The sequence below is a fragment of the Mustela erminea genome, chromosome 2 (assembly GCF_009829155.1).
Source record: "Mustela erminea isolate mMusErm1 chromosome 2, mMusErm1.Pri, whole genome shotgun sequence".
NCBI lineage: Eukaryota > Metazoa > Chordata > Mammalia > Carnivora > Mustelidae > Mustela > Mustela erminea.
Window position 1 is genome coordinate 83,369,263 of NC_045615.1, and position 21,544 is coordinate 83,390,806.

The 21,544-nt window shown below is 35.0% G+C and overlaps 1 protein-coding gene across 7 annotated transcripts in view; it reads left to right on the forward strand.

Moving 5' to 3' along the window:
* The window catches only part of LARP1B (La ribonucleoprotein 1B), a 124,055-nt gene that overhangs the window by 70,993 nt on the left and 31,518 nt on the right, over nt 1-21,544 (forward strand). For all 7 annotated transcript variants that reach the window (XM_032333383.1, XM_032333382.1, XM_032333380.1 and 4 more), the window contains one exon: nt 15,627-15,750. In XM_032333383.1, coding sequence (XP_032189274.1) covers nt 15,627-15,750 — 124 coding nt within the window. The remainder of the gene's footprint in view (nt 1-15,626; nt 15,751-21,544) is intronic.

Here is a 21,544-nt window from a genome sequence, read left to right on the forward strand (position 1 = left end):
TGTTAATCATATAGTTGAAATATTTTATAATTTTCATTGTGATTTCTTCTCTTGTTCATAGATTATTTAGAAATGTGATTTACAATTTTTAAGTATTAGAGTCCTTTAAGTATTAGATCCTCTTGGGATAAACATTTATGTCTTTATAGTTTTTATGTTAGTGGTTAACTCCTAACTTCAAAATTTATTTAGAGCCATTATTGTACCACTTTATACTTTTAACTTCTCAACTAATTTTAATACTTTTAGGCTTACAAGTAAGTATATAATATGTAATTACAAAAATATAATTCCATTACCTTTGTGCTATTGTTGTTATATTCTTTTACATGTATTCTAAGTCCCATGTTAAAATAATAATATTTTAATGCTTTAAATTATCAGTTGTCTTAAAAAAACAAAAGGTATCAGTAGTCTTTTAAAGAAATTGTGAAAAGGAAACAAGTCTTTTTTTCCCACCAGTACTAAATTTATTTTTATTTTAAAAATATATTTATTTTTACATTACCTAAATTTTTAAAATTCAAGTATAGTTGACATAAAATGTTACATTAGTTTCAGGTGTATAACATAGTGATCCATGTCTATACCTCACAGTTTGCTCTCACCACAAGTGTAGCTACAGTCAGTTGTCATAGAACACTATTACAATACCATAGACAAATTCTCTATAGTGCAAAATCTTTTATCCCCATGACTTATTCACTCCTTAACTGGATTCTTGTAGATTCTTGTATCTCTCAGTCCCCTTCACCCATTTTGCCCATTCCCCTATCCCTGTGGCACCCATCAGTTTGTTCTCTGTATTTATAGGTCTGATTCTGCTTTTGGTTTGTTTATTAATTTGTTTTGTTTTTTTAGATTCCACATGTAAGTGAAATTATATGGTATTTGTATTTCTCTAACTTATTTCACTTAGTATAATAGTATTTTATATCAGTCTTTTTAATTCCTTTCTCTGTTATGTTTCTATCTGCTATCATTTCCCTTTCAGCCTGTGAGCACTTTCTAGCATTTCTTGTAGTGCAGGTCTGCTGACAAATCATCCTAGTTTTTGTTTACCTGATAATGCCTTTAATATCTTTATTTCACACTAATTTTTGGATAATATCTTTACTAGATACAGAAGCTGGATTGAAAGATTATTTTTGTTGTTGTTGTCTTGCATTTTAATGATGACACTCTGTTAAGGCCTTAAACGGTTTCTCATGAGAAATGAACCATTATCTGTATTGTTGTTCCCTTGTATATAAAGTGTTTTCCCCCGCTGTGTGGCTGCTTTCAGGATTTCCACTTTAACACTGATTTTCAGCAATTTTACTACGATCTGTCTCTGACTGGTTTTCTTTGAATTCATTCAGCGTAGGGTTAACTGAAATTCTTGGACCAATAATTTGAAGGTTTTCTTCAAAACTGAAGAGAATTTCAGCTATTATTTCTTCCTACTCTTTCTTATTCATTTTTAAATTTTGGGATTTCAATTATATGTATGTTACACCATTTCATAGTTTCAAAGATCCTGAAGTTCTTGTTTTCTTACCTGATTGGATTGTACCTTCTAATTTGTATTTAATTTCACTATCTTTTGTCTGCCATCTCCCCTCTATTTTTAAGCTCACCCAATACAAACTTTTTATTTTTAGAGTTTCTGTTCTTTGTAGTTTACTTTTTTCCTGCTGAGATTCCTTACCTGTTCACTCATTAAGGCTATCTTTTCCTTCAGTTCATCAGACATAAATATGTAATACTTGCTTTAACGTCCTTGTCTTAAAGTCCAACATTTGAATTTGAATTTCCACCATCTGGAAGATACTCTGTTAAGGCCTTAAACTGTTTCTCATGAGAAATGAACCTTTATCTGTATTGTTGTTCCCTTGTATATAAAGTGTTCCCCCCGCCTCCCGGGTCTGGTTTTTTTTTTTTCTCTTTTTCAAAGAAAAGGAACTGTCGTTCCTATTGGCTGCTTTTTTTTTTTTTTTTTTTTCTTGACTGAGGGTTATATATTCCTTTCTTTTCACATCTAATAATCTAAAAAAATATTTTATGGAACATGTAAATACTTTACTTTAGAGGTTATAGATTATGTCATCTTCTGTTGATGAATGTTGGGTTTTTTTGTTCAGTTGGCTGGCCAGCTTGGAATTGCATGGGCTTGATTTCATCTTTGTTTGGTCAGATTTGTGGAAAGCCTTTAGCTTGAAAGAACTTAACCTCTAAACTCTGTCTTACCCAATGTATTGCCAAATTTTGTGTTAAACTATGCTAGGGGCCTAGAGTAGATCTTTCTTTAGGGTGTGAGCTTTGCTTTATAGCAAGGCCTAATTTTTTAAATGTATCTCACCTGGGTGCCGTGGGTATTACTGAGTGGTTAACAAGGTGTTTCCATTCTCAACTGGATTTGAGTGCTTGTCATTTCCTAACACTGTGAACCTTTAGTATATCTATTTAGCTTAACCCCATAGCAGCTACTTTTGGATATGTCTCAGGGAGTTTTGTCCTCCATGTACGTAGTTTAGCCATTAGGGGGTCTGAACCTTACTCAAACTTACTGCCCCCTTACCCGTCATAGCTGCCTCATCTTCAGTGTTCTTTTCACAGATTGCATTGCTCCAGCTTCCTGGAATGCTAAGTACTACCTTCTCAACTCAGCAGGATAGCCATTCTTTCCTTGGGCTGAAGCTTCCTATGCCATGGTTAGGAAATTGTATCCATTAAGAGAGCTCAGATGATGGTGGAATCCACCTTGTAAATTTCTCCTCTCAGAAATCACAGTCTTAGACTGATAGTTGTACAATGCTAGAAATAGGTACTTTGTATCAGTTTGTTGTTATTTTCACTAAGACACTTAGGCTGGTATCAGATACACTTACTAATATCTTAACAATGATCGAATTCATGAAAAACATAGCTTGCAATTTTTTTATATTGTCTGTTGAGCAAAGAAAGTTTGCTCAGTATTGATTGGTCTAAGAAGACCTAACTATGTAAATTCTCTAATACAGTAGAGTTAAGTATTATTTGGGAATTGATTCTAGAGTCCTTTTAAGTTGTAAGTTGAGTATAGCCAAAGTATTTAAACCACCCATCAGTTATATATATGGCTTAGTACAGCCCCACATCATAATGTGCTATGTAAATTTATCATGTATATAATAATATAGCAGGATTAGATAAAATGATTCGCTTTTTGAAGCACTTGAGAAAATTTATGAGGATTCTAACTTGGTGGCTCTTTATGTTCATGGTCATCTTCTTAGAGACTAATTTTTAAAATAATGCAAATGCTGTTTCTTTATGGTTCTCGACTTTATTTTTAAAGCATTAAAGCCCTTTGGGTGCTTGGGTGGCTTAGTCAGTTAATTGACTCTTGATCTCAGCTCATGTCTTGATCTCAGGGCCATGAGTTCAAGTGGTGCCTTGCACTCCACAGTAGCATGGAAACTTAAAAAACCCCTTAATTATAAAATTAGGTCCTTTAGGACTGGGTGTAACTATACTTGTTTGAACACTTTACTTTCTAAGGATCAGAACATTATTAAAATGTATACATCCTTTTGTTGGTTTTTTTTTTCTTATGTGAGTTAGCATTTTAGGGTTTGATTACGTTAGTACATTTGTTCATTGCATAGAATGGCAGTTGCATTCCTGGAAAACTACCATTATTGTTACTGCTACACAAGTATAAATCAAAAATTTTTTAAATGTCTATTTGAGACAGAGAGCAGGGGGCGGGGGGAGATGGAGAGGGTGAGAGAATCTCAGATAGACTGCTCACTAAGCATGGACTTGACACAGAGTGTGAGGTCATTACCTGAATGGAAACCAAGAGTCAGATGCTTAATCAGCTAAGCCACCCAGGTGCCCCTAAATCAGATTTCTATAAGTTAAATGTTAACAATGATACTTTGCTGAAATTGAACATTGTTTGGGTAGGTGTGATGGGGTTAGACTGTGAAGTATCTTGAAAGTTATGTGGGAATTTAGAATCAGGAGCAATTGTAGTTCTTATAACGTGATGTGATCAAAATATGAATTAATATGGTTTAATTTGACACAGCCTAGCTCAGAGTTGGAGAGGGCAAAAATTGAGTTAACGTACTTATTCATAATAAAGGTGAAATGAAATGTTGAGCCAAAGGGATATTTTTTTTCAACATTCATTAACAACTGATTATGTTCTAGGCTTTGTGAGAATGAAAAGTGCCAAACTGGGAAGAGGTTTTATTTTTATTTTTATTTTATTATTATTTTTTTTTTATGGGAAAAGGTTTTAAAGAAATAGTTCGTAGGGGCACATGGGTGGCTCAGTCACTTAAGCAGCTGCCTTTGGCTCAGGTCATGATTTTAGGGTCCTGGAATCAAGCCCCACATTAGGCTCTGTGCTTGGTAGAGAGTCTGCTTCTCCCTCTCACTCTCCTCTTGTGCTCTCTTTCTCTCTCTCTCTCTCAAATAAATAAAATCTTAAAAAAAGAAAGAAAGAAATAGAGAGAGAAAGAAACAGTTCAGAGTATTAGTGTGATAGAAATAGGAACATTAACAAGGAAAAACTAAAAGGGAATAATACTGGGATCACATATGAAAATGTTGATTGGTGTTATGGTGTCTCTTCATGTAAAATGTCTTTAATCCTCTCTCTAAATCCTGGACATGGTAAGAAAGCCAGTGATATAGATTTTAAGGTATTTAGTGTAGAAGAGAGAATTAAAACTGGAAAAATTATTGAATTATTAAGGTATAGAAAAACAAGAGGGGAACAAAAGAGAAAAGAATGCCCATTAGTACTTATTAGGAGAAAAAATAGGTGTAGTTATATAAAAGTTTCACTTGAAGAAGCCAGGAAAATAAATGGTTTCTGGGATCATGAACCACAAAGGGACGTATTCTCAACTTTAATTTTTGCTTCTATGGGCTTCTTACTTTTTCTAAGGTCATGGTCATTCTTTAAAAAAAAAAAAAAAATCTTAACTGTTTACCTACTTCTACCACCCAGACTGCAGTTCATATTGATATAAGTAGGAGGTGATATAGTTGCAGTACCAAGGGTTCTTTCCAGAAACTTGGCTGAAGAGAATCCTTCTTATTCTTGCCAATATGAATTGTAGATAAATGTATACTTCGGAAAGACATTATTAAAGTGTGTTAGTTTTTTATATATGTTACAGACATGTTTCTCTATCTGTAATACATACCTGCATTTATTCCAAGTCCCTGTTTCGGAGAGTTTAAATCTTTAGAAAAGTTTCAAGAATAATATAATGAACACCAGTATACCTTTCACCTAGATTCAACAGTTGTTAACATCTTAACCACATTTGCTTTTTTTCTCATTATATTATACTTTTATAGATACATGTAAAATACATGCCTTTTCCTGAACCAGTTCAGAGTTAGTTGTAGACATTACATCACTTCATCATTACATTTCTTATCCTGTATCTCCTAAAAACAAGTGCATTCTCCTGTGCAACCATAACTATCAAACAAAGGAAGTTTAGCATTGATAGAATGCTATTATCTAATATACAGTCCATGTTTTGATTTCTCACAATTATCATAATTCCTTCAAAACTTTTTTTTTGATACCAACTATTTTTTTGATACCAACCATTGCTTTTAGAATTATATATATTTTTACAGATTTTATTTATTTATTTGACAGAGAAAGAGAGATCACAAGTAGGCAGAGAGACAGGCGGGGGGTGGCGGAGAGCAGGCTCCCTGTTAAGCAGAGAACACAATGCGGGGCTCGATCCTAGGACCCTGAGATCATAACCTGAGCTGAAGGCAGAGGTTTAACCCACTGAGCCACCTAGTTGCCCCTAGAATTATATTTTTTAATGTTCTTTCATTTAGATGAGTTCTTCAGCCTTTTTTTTTTTTTTCTATGACATGGACATTTTTGAAGCATCCAGTTTAGTGATTGTATAAAATTTCCCTTAGTTTAGGTTTGCCTGACATTTCCACATGATTAATTTCAGGTTAAATATTTTGGCAGGAACATTACTTGGGTGATGTTGTGCACTGTTCAGTACATTACCTCAGGAGACATAATGATGTCGGGTCTAGAATTGGTCATTTGGTTATCAAGATGTGTACCAGATTTATTCATTGTAAAGGTACCTTTTCCCTTTTGTAATTAATTAGTTATCTCTGGAGTGACAATTCGAAATTGCAAATTGTTCCCCAGCAGTCTCCACTCAATGTTTTAGCCTTTATTGATGATTTTTCCTGAATATATTACTACTATGGTGATTATATGATGGTAATTTTTTAATTTTTTCTCTTTATGTTAATTACTTTACATTCTTCTGTTAAAAAGAAGAACTCCATTTTATTTATTATTAATTAATTAAATTATTTATTTTTAGGGTCAGTATGGACTTTAGAATGGGTTCCTTTTCATTCCTGTCATTATTGTTTTTTAAAAAAATATTTATTTTAGAGCATGTGGGGGAGGGTAGAGAAAGAGGGAGAGAGAGAACCTCAAGTAGACTCCCCACTGAGTGCAGGGCCCTGTGTAGGGCTTGATCCCATGACTCTGAGATCATGACCTGAGCCAAAACAAAGTGTTGGATGGTTAACCAACTGAGCCACCCAGATGCCACTTGAATTATTCATTTTGATGGTCAGAATGTCTCAAATATGGTCAGTCTAGAGCTTTCTCAGGGTGACTTGTGTACAAGTGATATGTCCCTATTTGTTTAGCACTTTTCATACTTTATGACACAACAAGACTGTCTACTTTCCCCTCTCTTTTTTAAGTGTACAGTTTTTGCTTGCTTTTTAAATATGGTCTTCCCTGCTTCTGTCCTTAATCTCCTCCCTTATTACTTTGTTATCTTGTATTATCTTTTCCACAAGTAAGGGACTCTGCTCCCAGGTCTTTGTCATTAACTGTATGGCTAATGACATTCCTGTGTCTGTGGGTATCTAGCAATATATAACCAGTCAGATTTTCCAGCTATCTCTCTTGTTCCTAAGGTATCTCATTTTGTGTTATCTCCATTTAAAGAAATTAGAGGAACCTATCCCCAATTTGTCTCCTGTATTTTTAAATGTAGGTTGGGTACCTCAGGACTCTTTATCAACTTCTAACTTCCAACATGCAGTTTGTCACTAAGTCCTATCCATCCTTTCCTATCCATTCCTACAGCCATGCAATAGTTCTGGACTGCATCATCTTTCCATGTAGTTTATACACTAGGTTCTTGGCTCTAGTTTATTCCCTTTCCAGCTTTCCTCTTGTCAGAGTAGTCTCTTGCTTCCTTTCTCCTTTCCTCCTTTCTTCCCAGCAAGTAAGGGAGTTTATCACCAGAAGTCCAAGAAGCAGTTGTTGCTTTTAGGTGAGTCTTTATCTGAAACTTAAGAGTATGATTTTACATCTCTCTGCTCCCTATCTTTGATGTGCTTTCTTCTGTGTTAACATTTCATTTTCAACCAGCTTGCTCTATGTGCTTGCAATGATGGATACAGTTTCAGGCTTACATTATTTTCAAAGTAAATGATCCCAAGGAAAAGAATGTAACCCCTCAAATTTCTAAGGTATAGCCATTTATATATTTTTCTTAATTCTAATTGGTGCTTCTTTACTCACCCCTCCAAAATAAAGTGCAAATTCCTTGGCAAATAGTAATTCATGATTTGGCTCTTTCATATATGTCTATCTTCATTATGCCACTGCTTTCAGAATTAAATTTTATACTCTATCATTACCACATTGCATGTTTTGTTCCCTCTGCCTGCAGTATCTTTTCAATATGGTTTGCTTGCCAAACTCCTTTTCATCCTTTAGATTGCAAATCTAGTTCAAATATATCCCCTCAGGAAATAATTCTTTGATAGCATTTATTGTTCTCTATTCCAAATAAATCACTCTTCTCTTCTACTCTTGTACCTCATATATGCCTGTTTTTTACTCTCATACTGAAATGTAATTCATGTGTTTATAAGTATTTCTTATACATTCGATTATTAAGACTCTTTGACCCCTTTTAGAGCAAAACAAGTTATACATTTATTAAAAAATTAGATTTGAGCGTATATTTAGTTTTGGTAGATTAATTAATTCATGTGAGTCTTCCTGCTGAGAACAGCTAGGAAAGTTGATTAAAAAAAAAAAAACTTATGTGAAGGCAGAACTAATAATATAGTCAAGAATTGTGTGGTCAAAATCTGGAAGTAGGAAATCTAAATAACACAGGCATCAGTGTCTGCATTTCCTTAGAGGCATCTGTCAGTTCCAGAAAAATCAACTGAGAGGCAGAAAAGAGTTAAAAAAAAAATCACGGGGCAAGGGTGACAAAAATTGGAATTCAAAAACTAGAGGGAAGAGAACCTCCAGTAAACCTTCCAGGCTTTGGGAACTCTGAAGGGCTACATTTTAGGAAGTAGGGTAAACTGGAAAAGATCTGCTTTCAGTAGTCAGTTTCTAATAATTTTAATCTTTTATTGAGTTAACATTCTGATGCCTCTAGCCACTCTACTGAAACAAATCCTTTCTGGAGGAAAGTAGTGTCCTAGGCCTCAAATTTTTAATAATAATGTCTGCCTCTCAAAAAATAGTCAGGCATATAAGAAGACAAGGTGATGTGATGGAAAAATAAAAAAGAAACAAGAAATAGACCATAAGGATGCAGATAACAGAGTTATCAAACATTTTAAGTTAGCTATTGTTAATATGATTAAAAAAAAAAAGAAAGTTGGAGAATTTCAGCAGAGAACTGGAATCTTAAAAAAAAAAAAAAATCAAATGGACATTCCAGAAATGAAAAGTGCAATAACTGAGCACAGGGAGTTGCCTTAACAGTAGATAAGTGTAGCTAAATGCAGAATTATTAAACTATAAGATAGGTCGAAAGACTCCAGAGTGAAGCATGGAGCAAAAAAGGTAGATAATACAGAAATTAGTATAAGGCATAGGATATCCAGTCAAAAGGTCTAACATATACTTGGATTATCAGAAGAGAGAGGAGAGAACAAGGCAGAAGTAATATTTGTAGAGACTATGGGTGGCATTTTACCAAAACTGCTGAGGGGTAATTTAAGAAGTCCTAAGAACTCCACAAAGTATAAATTCAAGGAAAACCATATCAAAGCCATCATTGTAAAAGTGCTGAAAACAATAAGAGCCAGAGGAAAAAAACAGATTACTTTAGAAGCTACATTAAAATTTTTTTAAATTAATTTATTTATTTTAGAGAGAGGGAGAGAGAGAGAGAGTGTGCACAAGCGTGAGAAGGGCAGGGGAAGAGGAAGATAATCTCAAGCAGATTTTGCACTGAGTGCAGAGCTTGACAGCTTAATCCCACGACCCTGAGATCATGACCTGAGCTGAAACCAGAGTCAGACATTTAACCAACTGAGGTACCCAGGCACCCCAAAGATACAGTTTTTTGTTTTTTGTTTTTGTTTTTAAATAAACCTTACAGCCAACTTCTCAGCAGAAATAATGGAATCCAGGAGACAGTGGGATGATATAATCGCAGTACTGAAAGGGAATTAGTGTTCAGGAATAAAGTAAATAAATCATTGAATCATATACTTAAAATAGGCAAATTTTATGGTATATGAGTTATATCTCAATGAATTTGTTTAAAAATGAAGGTAAAATAATTTCAGCCATGTGAAAACTGAGAAAGTTTGTTTTCAGCAGATCTGCTTTAAAGAAAATATTAAAAGGACTGTTTTAGGCATAGGAGATACAGTCAAAAGATTTTGAAAGTGATTTCAAAATGATTCCAGAAGGAAGCTTGAAGATATAGAAAAGAATGAAGAACAATGTAAAGGATAAACGTGTTTGTAGATTTGAATAAATTATTGGCAATAAACATAACAAAGCTGATGTAACTCTATTGATAGTGGGTTTTTTAAAGCAAAAAGAATTATTCAAGATAAAAAGGGACACTTCATAAGTATAAAAGGTTTAGTTGCCACAGAAAATATAATACTTCTAAAAGTGTATGCATATAATAATGTGACATCAAAATATGTAAGATGAAAATTGGCAGGTACAAAAAAATCAAATTTATAAACATAATGGGAGACTTTGAAACAACTTTCTTATTAAGAAAGGTGCATGAAGATTAAAAAAATCAGGATATAGAAAATGCAAATAATACAGTCAAGAAACTGTTTAATTGATGAAATACTGCATCAATATCTGCAGAATACACATTTTTTTAAGTGCACATTGACCCTTATCTCCTACCATATGCAAAGAATCAATTCTACATATATTGTGACTCTAAATGTGAAAGGCAAAATAATATTCTAGAAGATGAGATACTATATGATATTTGAGTCGGGAAAGCTGTGTGTGTGTGTGTGTGTGTGTGTGTGTGTGTGTGTGTTGCTTTTTGCTTTTATTCTCTTGTGCTGCTCAAACTTTTAAATAGAGAATATGTTAATTTCATAATCAGGTAAAAAATTATAAAGAGAAGGTATAGATAGCATTTGTAGAAAGGGGAAAGATTTCCTTTTTAAAAAATTTAATTTATTTAGAAATTTTTATTTAAATTCTAGTTAGTTACAAGCAATGCAATATTGGTGTCAGGAGAATTCAGTGATTCATCACTTATATATAATACCCAGTGCTCATCAAAGTGCCTTCCTTAATACACATCACTCATCCAGCCCACCCCCAATCACCTCCCTCCCTCAACCGTCAGTTTGTTCACTATCATTAGGAGTCTCTGGTGGTTTGTTTCCCTCTTCTTCTTCTTCTTCTTCCTTTTTTTTTCTCCTTTTTTCCTCCTTCCCCTATGTTCATCTGTTTTGTTTCTTAAATTCTGCATATGAGTGAAAGTATATGATATTTGTCTTTCTCTGACTTATTTTGCTTAGCATTCTACACTCCAGCTCCATCCATCTTATTGCAAATAGCAAGATTTCATTCTTTTTTATGGCTGAGTAGTAGTCCAATGTATGTATATTTACCACCTTTTCTTTATGCATTCATCACTTGATGAATGTTTGGGCTTTTTCCATAGTTTGGCTATTGTTGATAATGCTGCTGTAAACATCTGGTTGCATGTACACCTTCAAATCTGTATTTTTGTATCCTTTGGGTAAATACCCAGTGGAATTTCTGGATCATAGGGTAGTTCCAAGTTTAACTTTTTGAGGAACCTCCATACTGTTTTCCAGAGTTGCACCAGTTTCATTCCCAGCAACAGTACAAGAGGAGTCCAAAAGGGGAAAGATTTCTTAAGAAGGAAATTACAGAATGAAGGAAATGACTTATAAAATGCACTACATTAAAAACTTTTTTCACCAAAAGACACCATGAAAGAGTGAAAAGGCAAATTCCTTCTTCCACAGAGTGGAGAAAGACATTTTCAACATTTTATAAAGAGGTCTCATAAATCAGTAAGAGAAAGAAATCTGCAGAAAAATGAGTAATAGAATTGGGGGCATCTGGGTGGCTCCAGGGTCCTGGGATGGAGCCCTGCACTAGGCTCCCTGCTCAGTGGAGAGCTTTTTTCTCCTTCTCCCTGCCCGCGCCCATTTGTGCTGTCTCTATATCTTTCAAATAAATAAAATCTTTTAAAAAAATGAGTAATAGAATTGAATAATCCAAATAAAATATATTAAATGTTCTTAGAAGTATTAAGTAATCAGGAAGATGCAAATTAAAACCATAATGTGATTACACATAGATCTACCGGAGTGGCTATATATTTAAAGTTTTGAATTTTTATTTTGAGATATTGAGTTCCAGGATGTTGGAAATATAGTACAGAGAGGTCCAGTGTATGCTTCACCTGGTTCCCTCCAAAGTTTATATCTTACATAATTGAAGCACAATATTAAAACCAGGATATTGACATTTCTTATCACAAATGTGTGTATATAATTTTTTTTTAAAGATTTTATTATTCAAGAGAGAGAATGAGAGATATCACAAGCAGGGAGGAGAAGGAGAAGCAGGCTGCCTTCTACCAAGTAGGGAGCCTGATGCGGGCTTGATTCCAGGACTCTAGGATCATGACCTGAGCCTAAGGCAGATGCTTAACTGAGCCACCCAAGTGCCTCATCTGTGTCTAGTTTTATGTCACTTTATCACATGTGTAGATGTATGTAATTACCATCACAGTCAAGACACTGAACTATTTTATCACCACATGGATCTCCCTTGAGCTGTAAGACTCATATTCATGGGTCTCTCCTTCATTGTTCCTAACCTCTGGTCACCACTCATCTGTTCTCCATCCCTATAATTTTGTCATTTTGTTAATGTTCTATAAATAGAATCATAGAGCATGTGATCTTTTGAGATTGTTGTATTTTTATAAGATTTTATTTATTTTTATATTTTATTTTATTTTTTCAGTGTTCCAGGATTCATTGTTTATGCATCACATCCAGTGCTCCATGTAATACATGCCCTCCTTAATACCCACCACCAGGCTCACCGAACCCCTGACCCCTCTGCTCCAAAACCCTCAGTTTGTTTTTCAGAGTCCACAGTCTCTCATGATTCATCTCCCCCACCAATTTACCCCAATTCACTTTTCCTTTCCTTCTCCTAATGTCCTCAGTGTTATTCTTTATGCTCCACAAATAAGTGAAACCATATAATAATTGACTTTCTCTGCTTGACTTACTTCACTCAGCATAATCTTCTCCAATCCTGTCAATGTTGAGAGAGAGAGTGCAAGCAGGAGGAGGGGCAGAGGGAGAAGCAGACTCCCCGCCGAGCAGGGAGCCTGATGCCGGACTCCATCATAGTACCCTGGGATCATGACCTGAGCTGAAGCAGACTCTCAACTGAGCCACCCAGGCGCCCTGAGATTGATGTTTTTTAATCATAATGCCCTTGAGGTCCATCAGGTTGTTGTGTATGTATATCCATAGTTTGGTCCTTTTTAGAATGACTACGTAGTTGTTAAACTGATAATACCAAATGTTGGTGAGGATGTAGAGCAATATATACTGCTAGTGGGAACAGAAATAGGTACAACCACTGTGAAAACATTATTTGGCATTTTGTGTGAAAGTTGAAGCATATCACCCTTTTCAACAATTCCAATTCTAGTAAACATTCAATAAAATGTGTTCTTTGGGGTGCCTGGGCACCTCAGTTGAGCATCCTAACTCTTTAGCTCAGGTCATGATCTCTGGGTCATGAGATCAAGTCCCACATCAGCACCAGAGTCTGCCTGAAATTCTCCCTCTCCCTTCCCCCTCCCCTGCTCTCTCTAAAATATATAAAATCTTTAAAAAATGTATATCTCTGTCAGCAAGAGAAGTGTTTTATAAAAATATATTTATAGCAACATTATTTGTGATTGCTATAATCTGGAAAGGAATTGAATGCTTACCAACAGTGTAATGGATTTTTTAAAATTATGGTGTGATTATACAATAGAATACCATAGAGCAGGGATGAGGAAATTTTTTGTATGAAGAGCTACATAGTGAATATTTTAGTCTTTATAGGTGATACATTGTGCCAACTACTCTGAGTTGTAGCAATGAAGCCAGACATGAAATTAAGCAAATGGATGTGGAGGTGGTCCAGTGTAACTATTTACAAAAACCTGTTTGGCCTTTTTGGGGGGCTGTAGTTTGGGGACCTCTGCTGTAGTGTTACAAACTATCAATGAATCTCATAAAGATAATTTTGCATATAAGAAACCATTCATTATGATTATATTTTTATCAAGTTCAAAACTGGGCAAAATACCTATAGTATTAAAGTCATCTAATTGATTGTCTTTAGGAAGAGGAAGTGGGTAGTGACAGGAAGGAACATGAAAGTTACTTTTAGGGTGTGGTAATGTCTTTACCTGAATGGTGGTAACACAGATCTATTCACTTTTGATTACTCATTGAGATGTATACTTATGATTAATGCACTTCTCTAGTGTGTATATGCATATATGTGTGTGATGCCTTAATGAATTAATTTAAAAAGTGAAGACAGAAACATATTACTTTTGTTCCCATCAGGTTAGAAATATATTTATCTCTGACATATGATAATCATAGTAGTAAGGTTTTTTTTAGTAGGAATTGGTAATAACAAGATAAGGGACAGTGAAGAGTAATGACTCTGAATTAGCTTAAAGAGCTTATTGAAGAATTTTGGGAGAGCAGGATTGGTATAGGACAAACCAAAATAATCATTTTTTAAAAAAGATTTTATTTATTTATTTGACACAGAGAGAGAGATAGGAAGCACAAGCAGGGGAAGAGGCAGGCAGAGGGAGAGGGAGAAGCAGACTCCCCGCTGAGCAGAGGGTCCCATGTGGAACTTGATCCCAGCACCCCAGGATCATGACCTGAGACTAAGGCAGACCCTGACTGAGCCACCTAGGCGCCCCTGAAGTAATCACTTAATGTATTCTCATGAAAACATGATAGATTCTAGTTTAAAAGACTTGCAGGATCTAATGAATGGTGTGAGCTAACAACTGTTCATGTTTGAAGGCAGAAGGGAAAGATTGGTTAGCTGTTAAGAGCAAGGTACTGTGACTGTTTTGTGATGATGATATTTAGTTTGTCCATCTGACAGTTTTGTTATTTATTTATTTATTTTTACCTGCTAAGACCCTCTTTGGATGTTGTTCTCTAATGGGTCATGGACCCATTCACACAGAGTGATGTAGGTGTGATACAGGGTTTATTGGCAGAAATGTAACAAAAAGTAGTAGAGTGCAGGGAATCTCTCAAACTCCCTTTTTCTTTCACAGCTTAGGCCAGGCATGAATGGTCCTCATGCACCATGGCCAAATGACCTTGCATTAAAGACTGGGCTCTCTAATTCTCTCTTATATGTAGGTCAGGGCAGAGAACATCTAAGTGATTATGTAACAGTCGTTAGAAAGCGGAAGCTTCAGCAGCCCAAGAGGCAGGGATGGCCTGTTCTTCCTTCAAGCTTAAAACACTCAGACCCACTAAGCCTTCTTGCTGCTAACCTTATAAATGGGGGTTAGAAATGAATCTCCAGGGCCATCTAGATTTATTTTTCATCACATGTTTCCTATTACTAGAAAATGAGTGAAAACTTCTTTGTCTTATAAAGGTCTTCTCATAGCTTTCTCACATTTCCATATCAGGCCTTTTTGCCACTGATTCTATATAGATTTTCTCATTAACTGAATTATTTTCTAATAAATGATTGTTTATTCTAAGCTTCTCATCTGAATTTCTCATTCTTGTCCCATCTCTTCTGTAATGCCTCCCTGATGATCTCAATTCTTATACCAAATATTACCATTTTTCATATGCTGCCTAATATTGCTAATTTTTCTGTGTACCTTTCTTTTTTTCCATCTAACTTGTAAATTCCTTAAGGGTAGGGAACATACATTATTAGATTACTTTGTAACCTCTATAATACCCTAGTGAACTTATGTGTAAATGCTCAACAAATAATGAATGATTTAGAATGTGTGCTCTTATAATGTATTTTAATTATATAATATTCATAATATTTTGGGGGTTCTCTGTGCCTCTTTTAGGTCCTAAACATTAATTGTTAGTAAGTATAATGCTAGATTCTTTATTAGGACATTTTTTTCTGTTGTAGTTGAACTCAGTTTTTGAGATTGGTAACAATTATTGTTTGTTGGTCACTCTCCTAGCCAGTTGAGTAATTAGATTCCTCCATTCTACTTCAGCAAGAAGTTGAGAACTTTAAGAAGCTAAATCTCATTAGTAAAGAGCAGTTCGAAAACCTAACACCTGAACTTCCTTTTGAGCCAAACCAAGAAGCTCGTGTAGCACCTTCACAGTCCAGGCAAGGTATGTAAATCTGCTTTTGTGTGTAATAGTTTCTGAATAGTATTAATAATAATAAACTTCTAAATTGTTTTCAAAGTTTGCTGCTTTTCTATCTGTGGAAAACGTTTAGGTATCTGGTAAAAGACTAGAATTTTAAAACTCAACTGTTACTTATCCTTTGGCAGACAGTACAGACTGTAAATTTGGTAAGTCAGCCTTACAGTATAATCCCACCTTAACTTCTGTTGAACAGGCAGGTGATCACATAGGTGATGTAGGAGTCATCTGTTGTAACACCACATCATGCTCAAACCCAGATGCTTACTGAAAAGCAAACAGGATTGGTTGGTTCTTTATGTGTCTCATTTGATTTTGAGGTTGCTAGAAAAGTTTCTCTTTTTGAAATAAAATTTTTCACTGACTTGCTGATTCCTAAAATATACGACTAACACCATTCTTTTGTCCTAAGGCCTTAGCTTAGTGTGAACATATAAATACATTTGGGAGATACATAAATTGAATCCAACATTTTCAGGCAAGTGTAAGTGGTTTTGTTATAGTTTTTCATGAAGGCAGGTTAAAGAAAAACTTTTAATTTGGAAAACTTCAAGTATATGCCAAAATAAAACAAACTGTGTAATGTAATGAAACCCCCATGTACCCATTTGCTACTAATTTCATAGCCAATTTTGTTTCATCTTAGCTCCACTCATTGTCTTTACTCCCACTAGATAATTTTGAAGCAAACTTCTGATTATTATTAATATTTTTTCATTCCTACATATTTATGTATGTGTCCTTAAAAAGAACTCTTTTAAACACATAAATAATATATGCCATTATCACAGCTAAAATTAATATTAATTTCTTAATATCAAATATCTAGTTCGTACTTACTTTTCTTCAATTATCACTTAAAAAAATTGGGATTCATATGAATTTGAACATTCCAAGATTGATATGTCTTGTTTAATCTATAGGTTCAAAATAATTTTTTTCCTTGCAACTTACTGTTGAAGGAACTGGGTTGTCCTGTAGAATTTCTCACATTCTGGGTTTTGCTGATTGCATCATCCCAGTTTCATTCAGTCTGTTTTCTGGTCCTGAATTTTGATATAGAGGCTTCATCAGATTGAGGCTTAAATTTTTGTGAGAATATGTCATAAGTAATTATTGAATATTTCTACCAAGAGGCACATAATGTTCAATTGTCTGTCTCATTGTGGCCTTATAACCATTGATAATCATTGCTTGGAGCTTTTATGTCTCAAGGGGCTGCAAAGTGGTGATAATTATGTTTTTATCATTGCTTCTTAAATTTAGTAGAATACTTCCATAAAGAGAAATTCCCCCTAATTGGCTATTTGTTTAGCCTCAGATAGAGTTCTTACAGAAAAGAGAATAAGTGCTCAATTTTTTCCCTTTGTTCACTAGTTTTCAAAGTAATGAGCTGGTTCCCTAACATCTTTCATTGATGACCAATGACATTTAATTTTTGTGTTCGTTTTTAAATTATCCTTATGGTTTCATAAATGTATTAGATGTGTTTCACTGTATCATAGTTCATTTTTTAAAAGATTTTATTTGAGAGAAAGGGAGAGAGCACAAGCAAGGGTGGAAGAAGAACAAGGGAAGAGAGAGAAGCAGACTCCTCATTGAGCAGGGAACCAACATGGGACTGGATTCCGGAATCCCTAGATAATGACTTGAGCTGCAGGCAGATGCTTTACCGACTGAGCCACCCAGGTGCCCCTGTTGTAGTTATTGATCCTTTCGCCATTCATCAGTTACTGGCTTTTAGCTCCAAGTCCATCTTGCATTGCTTTCTTCTGTGATAGGTGGAATTGGGCTGTTTAACTGTTTTGTTTGCCAGCAGGCATGATAAATGTTTTGTCAGTGCTTGAGTTGCTACTGAGTTGTTTATTGTTTCTGGGTTTTTTTGATTGAAAGAGTTTAGAGATTTTCTTTTTCAAGAAAAATACACTAGGGGAGCCTGGGTGGCTCAGTTGGTTGAGCGTCTGCCTTTTGCTTGGGTTGTGATCCCGGGGTATGAGGATCAAGCCCCATCTCCCTTTTACCCCTGTTCATGCTCTCTCTTGCTATCTCTCTTTCTCTCTCAAGTAAATAAGTAAAATCTTAAAAAAAAAAAAAAGAGGAAAGTACATTATAACCTCATGTTGATATTTTCTGTTCAACTTTAGGATTAAAGGTTTTAATTTTAATTTGTTTGATTTTTGTATTTGTACTACTTTTTACTTACATGAAAAGAAAATCTTTGTTCCTAACCACAGTAGCAGGATTATTATTTATCCTTTGATAAAATAGTTTTAGAATAATAACATTAAATACTACTATTACTATGAATACTGAAAGGTTACTTCTTTTAAATCTCTTTAAACTTTTATTTTTTTATTTGAGAGAGAGTGAGCAAGAGGGCACGAGCTTGGGGTAGGGGCAGAGGGAGAGGAAGAAACAGACTTCCTGCCAAATTTTTTTTTTTTTTAACTATTCTTAGAGTATTCCACTAAGTATGTTCAGGCTAATTATAAGATTTTTTTTGCCTTGTTTAATCTGAGTACATTAAAATTGATTACTTATGCTCCTCAGTACATTGTGGAGAGAATGGAAGTCCCAAATTAGGAGATGAATTTTGTAGTGCATAAAAGTAATAAAAAATTGGTATGGTAAAAATCTTAAATTGTAAAAATCAGCATGAAAAAAAATGGTAATATCAGCAGAAAAAGTAGTAAATGAAACATTAAGTGGAAATTCATACAGAGAAAAACTGAATGGCCAGTAAAGATGCTCTCATCTTTACTTTGTTGCATTTGCCAATTGAAATCACAGTGACATATCCTATTATAACCCAACAGTTTCACTTTAAGAGATATTCTTGTAAATGTTTACCAAAAGACCACTTACAGTAACATTGTTCATAATAGAAAAAAACAAGTGAAATTTTTAAAATGCCCATTTATAGTACACTATATTGTAAAATGTGCTATAGTCATGTAAAGGGAAAATATACAGCAGTGGAAATGAAAGAACTAAAGCTACATGTGACAAAATGGGTTAATCTTAAAAATAGAAGATGTATAAGCTAGACACAAAGGAGTTCACTCAATTTAATATCATATAAAACATAAAATTCATGGTACATGCATAGCACATGGGAACCATGAACAGCAAGGGGAATTGTTAATACAAAATTTTAATATAATTATTTACTCCTGAGAGAAGGGGAGAATCCCATTCGGAAGGTCTGCATATAGGCTTGCCTGCATCTGGAATTTATGTGTTGTTCTAATTGGTGGGTATGTGGGTATCAACTCTGTGTATGCCTTCCTAGGTAAAGTAAGGTCTTTAGGTTAAATCTCATTATCTGCACCAGGGATTTTTTTTTTTTTTAATAAAGTGCTCTTGAAAGCTTGAATTTCTTCCATACTTAATTTCTTGATCTCAGTTCAAGTCTTCTCTATTTTTTTTTTAAGATTTTATTTCTTTATTTGTCAGAGAGAGAGCGAGCGAGAGCGAGCACAGGCAGACAGAGTGGCAGGCAGAGTCAGAGGGAGAAGCAGGCTCCCTGCGGAGCAAGGAGCCCGATGTGGGACTCGATCCCAGGACGCTGGGATCATGACCTGAGCCGAAGGCAGCTGCTTAACCAACTGAGCCACCCAGGCGTCCCAAGTCTTCTCTATTTTTAAATTTAGATACACATTTATTAATCTTTATTAGTGTACTACAACTTCCAATTTTAAAAAATAGGAACAAAAAATTAGCAAAAATTAAGAAGATAGAATCAATCCAATATTTTTACGATAATAAAATGTTGAATACATCCATTCCTGATTAAAATGCTTCAAAGTATAAGGATAGAGGGAATATTCCTCAACTTAATAAAATCTATCTATGAAAAACCCACAGGAATATAATTCTCAATGAGGAAAAGCTGACAGCTATCCCTTTGAGATCAGAAACATGACAAGGATGCCCACTCTTGCCACTGTTGTTCAACATAGTACTAGAAGTCCTAGCAATAGCAATCAGACAATAAAAAGAAGTAAAAGGTGTTCAGATTGGCAAAGAAGAAGTCAAACTCACTCTCTCCACAGATTACATGATACTTTATATGGAAAACCCCAAAGACTCCACCCCTAAACTACTAGAACTCATATAACAATTCAGTAATGTGGCAGACTACAAAATCAGTGTATAAAAATCATAAAAATGCTTTCTTATACACTAACAATGAAAATATAGAAAGGGAAATTAGAGAATCAGTTCCATTTACTATAGCACCAAGAACCATGAGGTACCTGGGAATAAACCTAACCAAAGAGGTAAAGGATCTGTACTCAAGAAACCACAGAAAACTCATGAAAGAAGCTGAAGAAGACACAAAAAGATGGAAAAGCATTCCATGCTCATGGATTAGAATAAACATTGTCAAAATGTCTATACTGCCTAGAGCCATCTATACTTTCAATGCCATCCCAATCAAAATTCCACTGGCATTTTTCAAAGTGCTGAAACAAACAATCCTAAATTTGTATGGAACCAGAAGAGACCCCGAATTGCTAAGGAAATGTTGAAAAGGAAACACAAAACTGGGAGCACCACATTGCCTGATTTCAAGCTTTACTAGAAAGCTGTGATCACCGAGACAACATGGTACTGGCACAAAAACAGACACATAGACCAGTGGAACAGAGTAGAGAGCCCAGATATGGACCTGCAACTCTGTGGTCAAATAATCTTCGACAAAGCAGGAAAAAATATACAGTGGAAAAAAGACTGTTTCTTCAATAAATGGTGCTGGGAAAATAGGACAGCTATGTGTAGAAGAATGAAGCTTGACCATTCTCTTACACCATACACAAAGATAAACTCGAAATAGATAAAAGACTTCAATGTGAGGCACGAATCTATCAAAAATCCTAGAGGAGAACATAGGCAGTAACCTCTTCAACACTGGCCACAGCAACCTCTTTTAAGACATGTCTCCAAAGGCAAAAGAAACAAAAGCAAAAACGAACTTTTGGGACTTTGTCAAGATCAAAAGCTTCTGCACAGCAAAGGAAACCGTCAACAAAACAAAGAGGCAACCCATGGAATGGGAGAAGATATTCACAAACGACGGTACAGACAAAGGGCTGATATCCAAGAACTATAAAGAACTCTTCCAACTCAAGAGACACAAAACAGATAATCACATCAAAAAATGGACAGAAGACATGAACAGACACTTCTCCCAAAGAAGACATACAAATGGCTAACAGACACATGGAAAAATGTTCATCATCATTAGTCATCAGGGAGATTCAAATCAAAACCACATTGGGGTACCAGTTAGAATGGCCAAAAATTAATAAGACAGTAAACAACAAGTGTTGGAGAGGATGTGGAGAAAGGGGAACCCTCTTACACTATTGGTGGGAATGCAAGTTGGTGCAGCCACTTTGGAAAACAGTGTGGAGATTCCTTAAGAAATTAAAAATAGAGCTACCCTATGACCCTGCAATTGCACTACTGGGTATTTACCCCAAAGATACACATACAGTGAGAAGAAGACCATCTTTACCTCAATGTTCATAGCAGCAATGGCCATAGTCACCAAAGTGTGAAGAGCCAAGATGCCCTTCAACAGATGGATGGATAAAGAAGATATGGTCCATATATATAATGGAATATTATGTCTCCATCAGAAAGGATGAATACCCACTTTTTTATCAACGTGGACAGGAGGAGATTATGCTGAGTGAAATAAGTCAAGCAGAGGAGTCAAGTATCATATGGTTTCACTTACTTGTGGAGC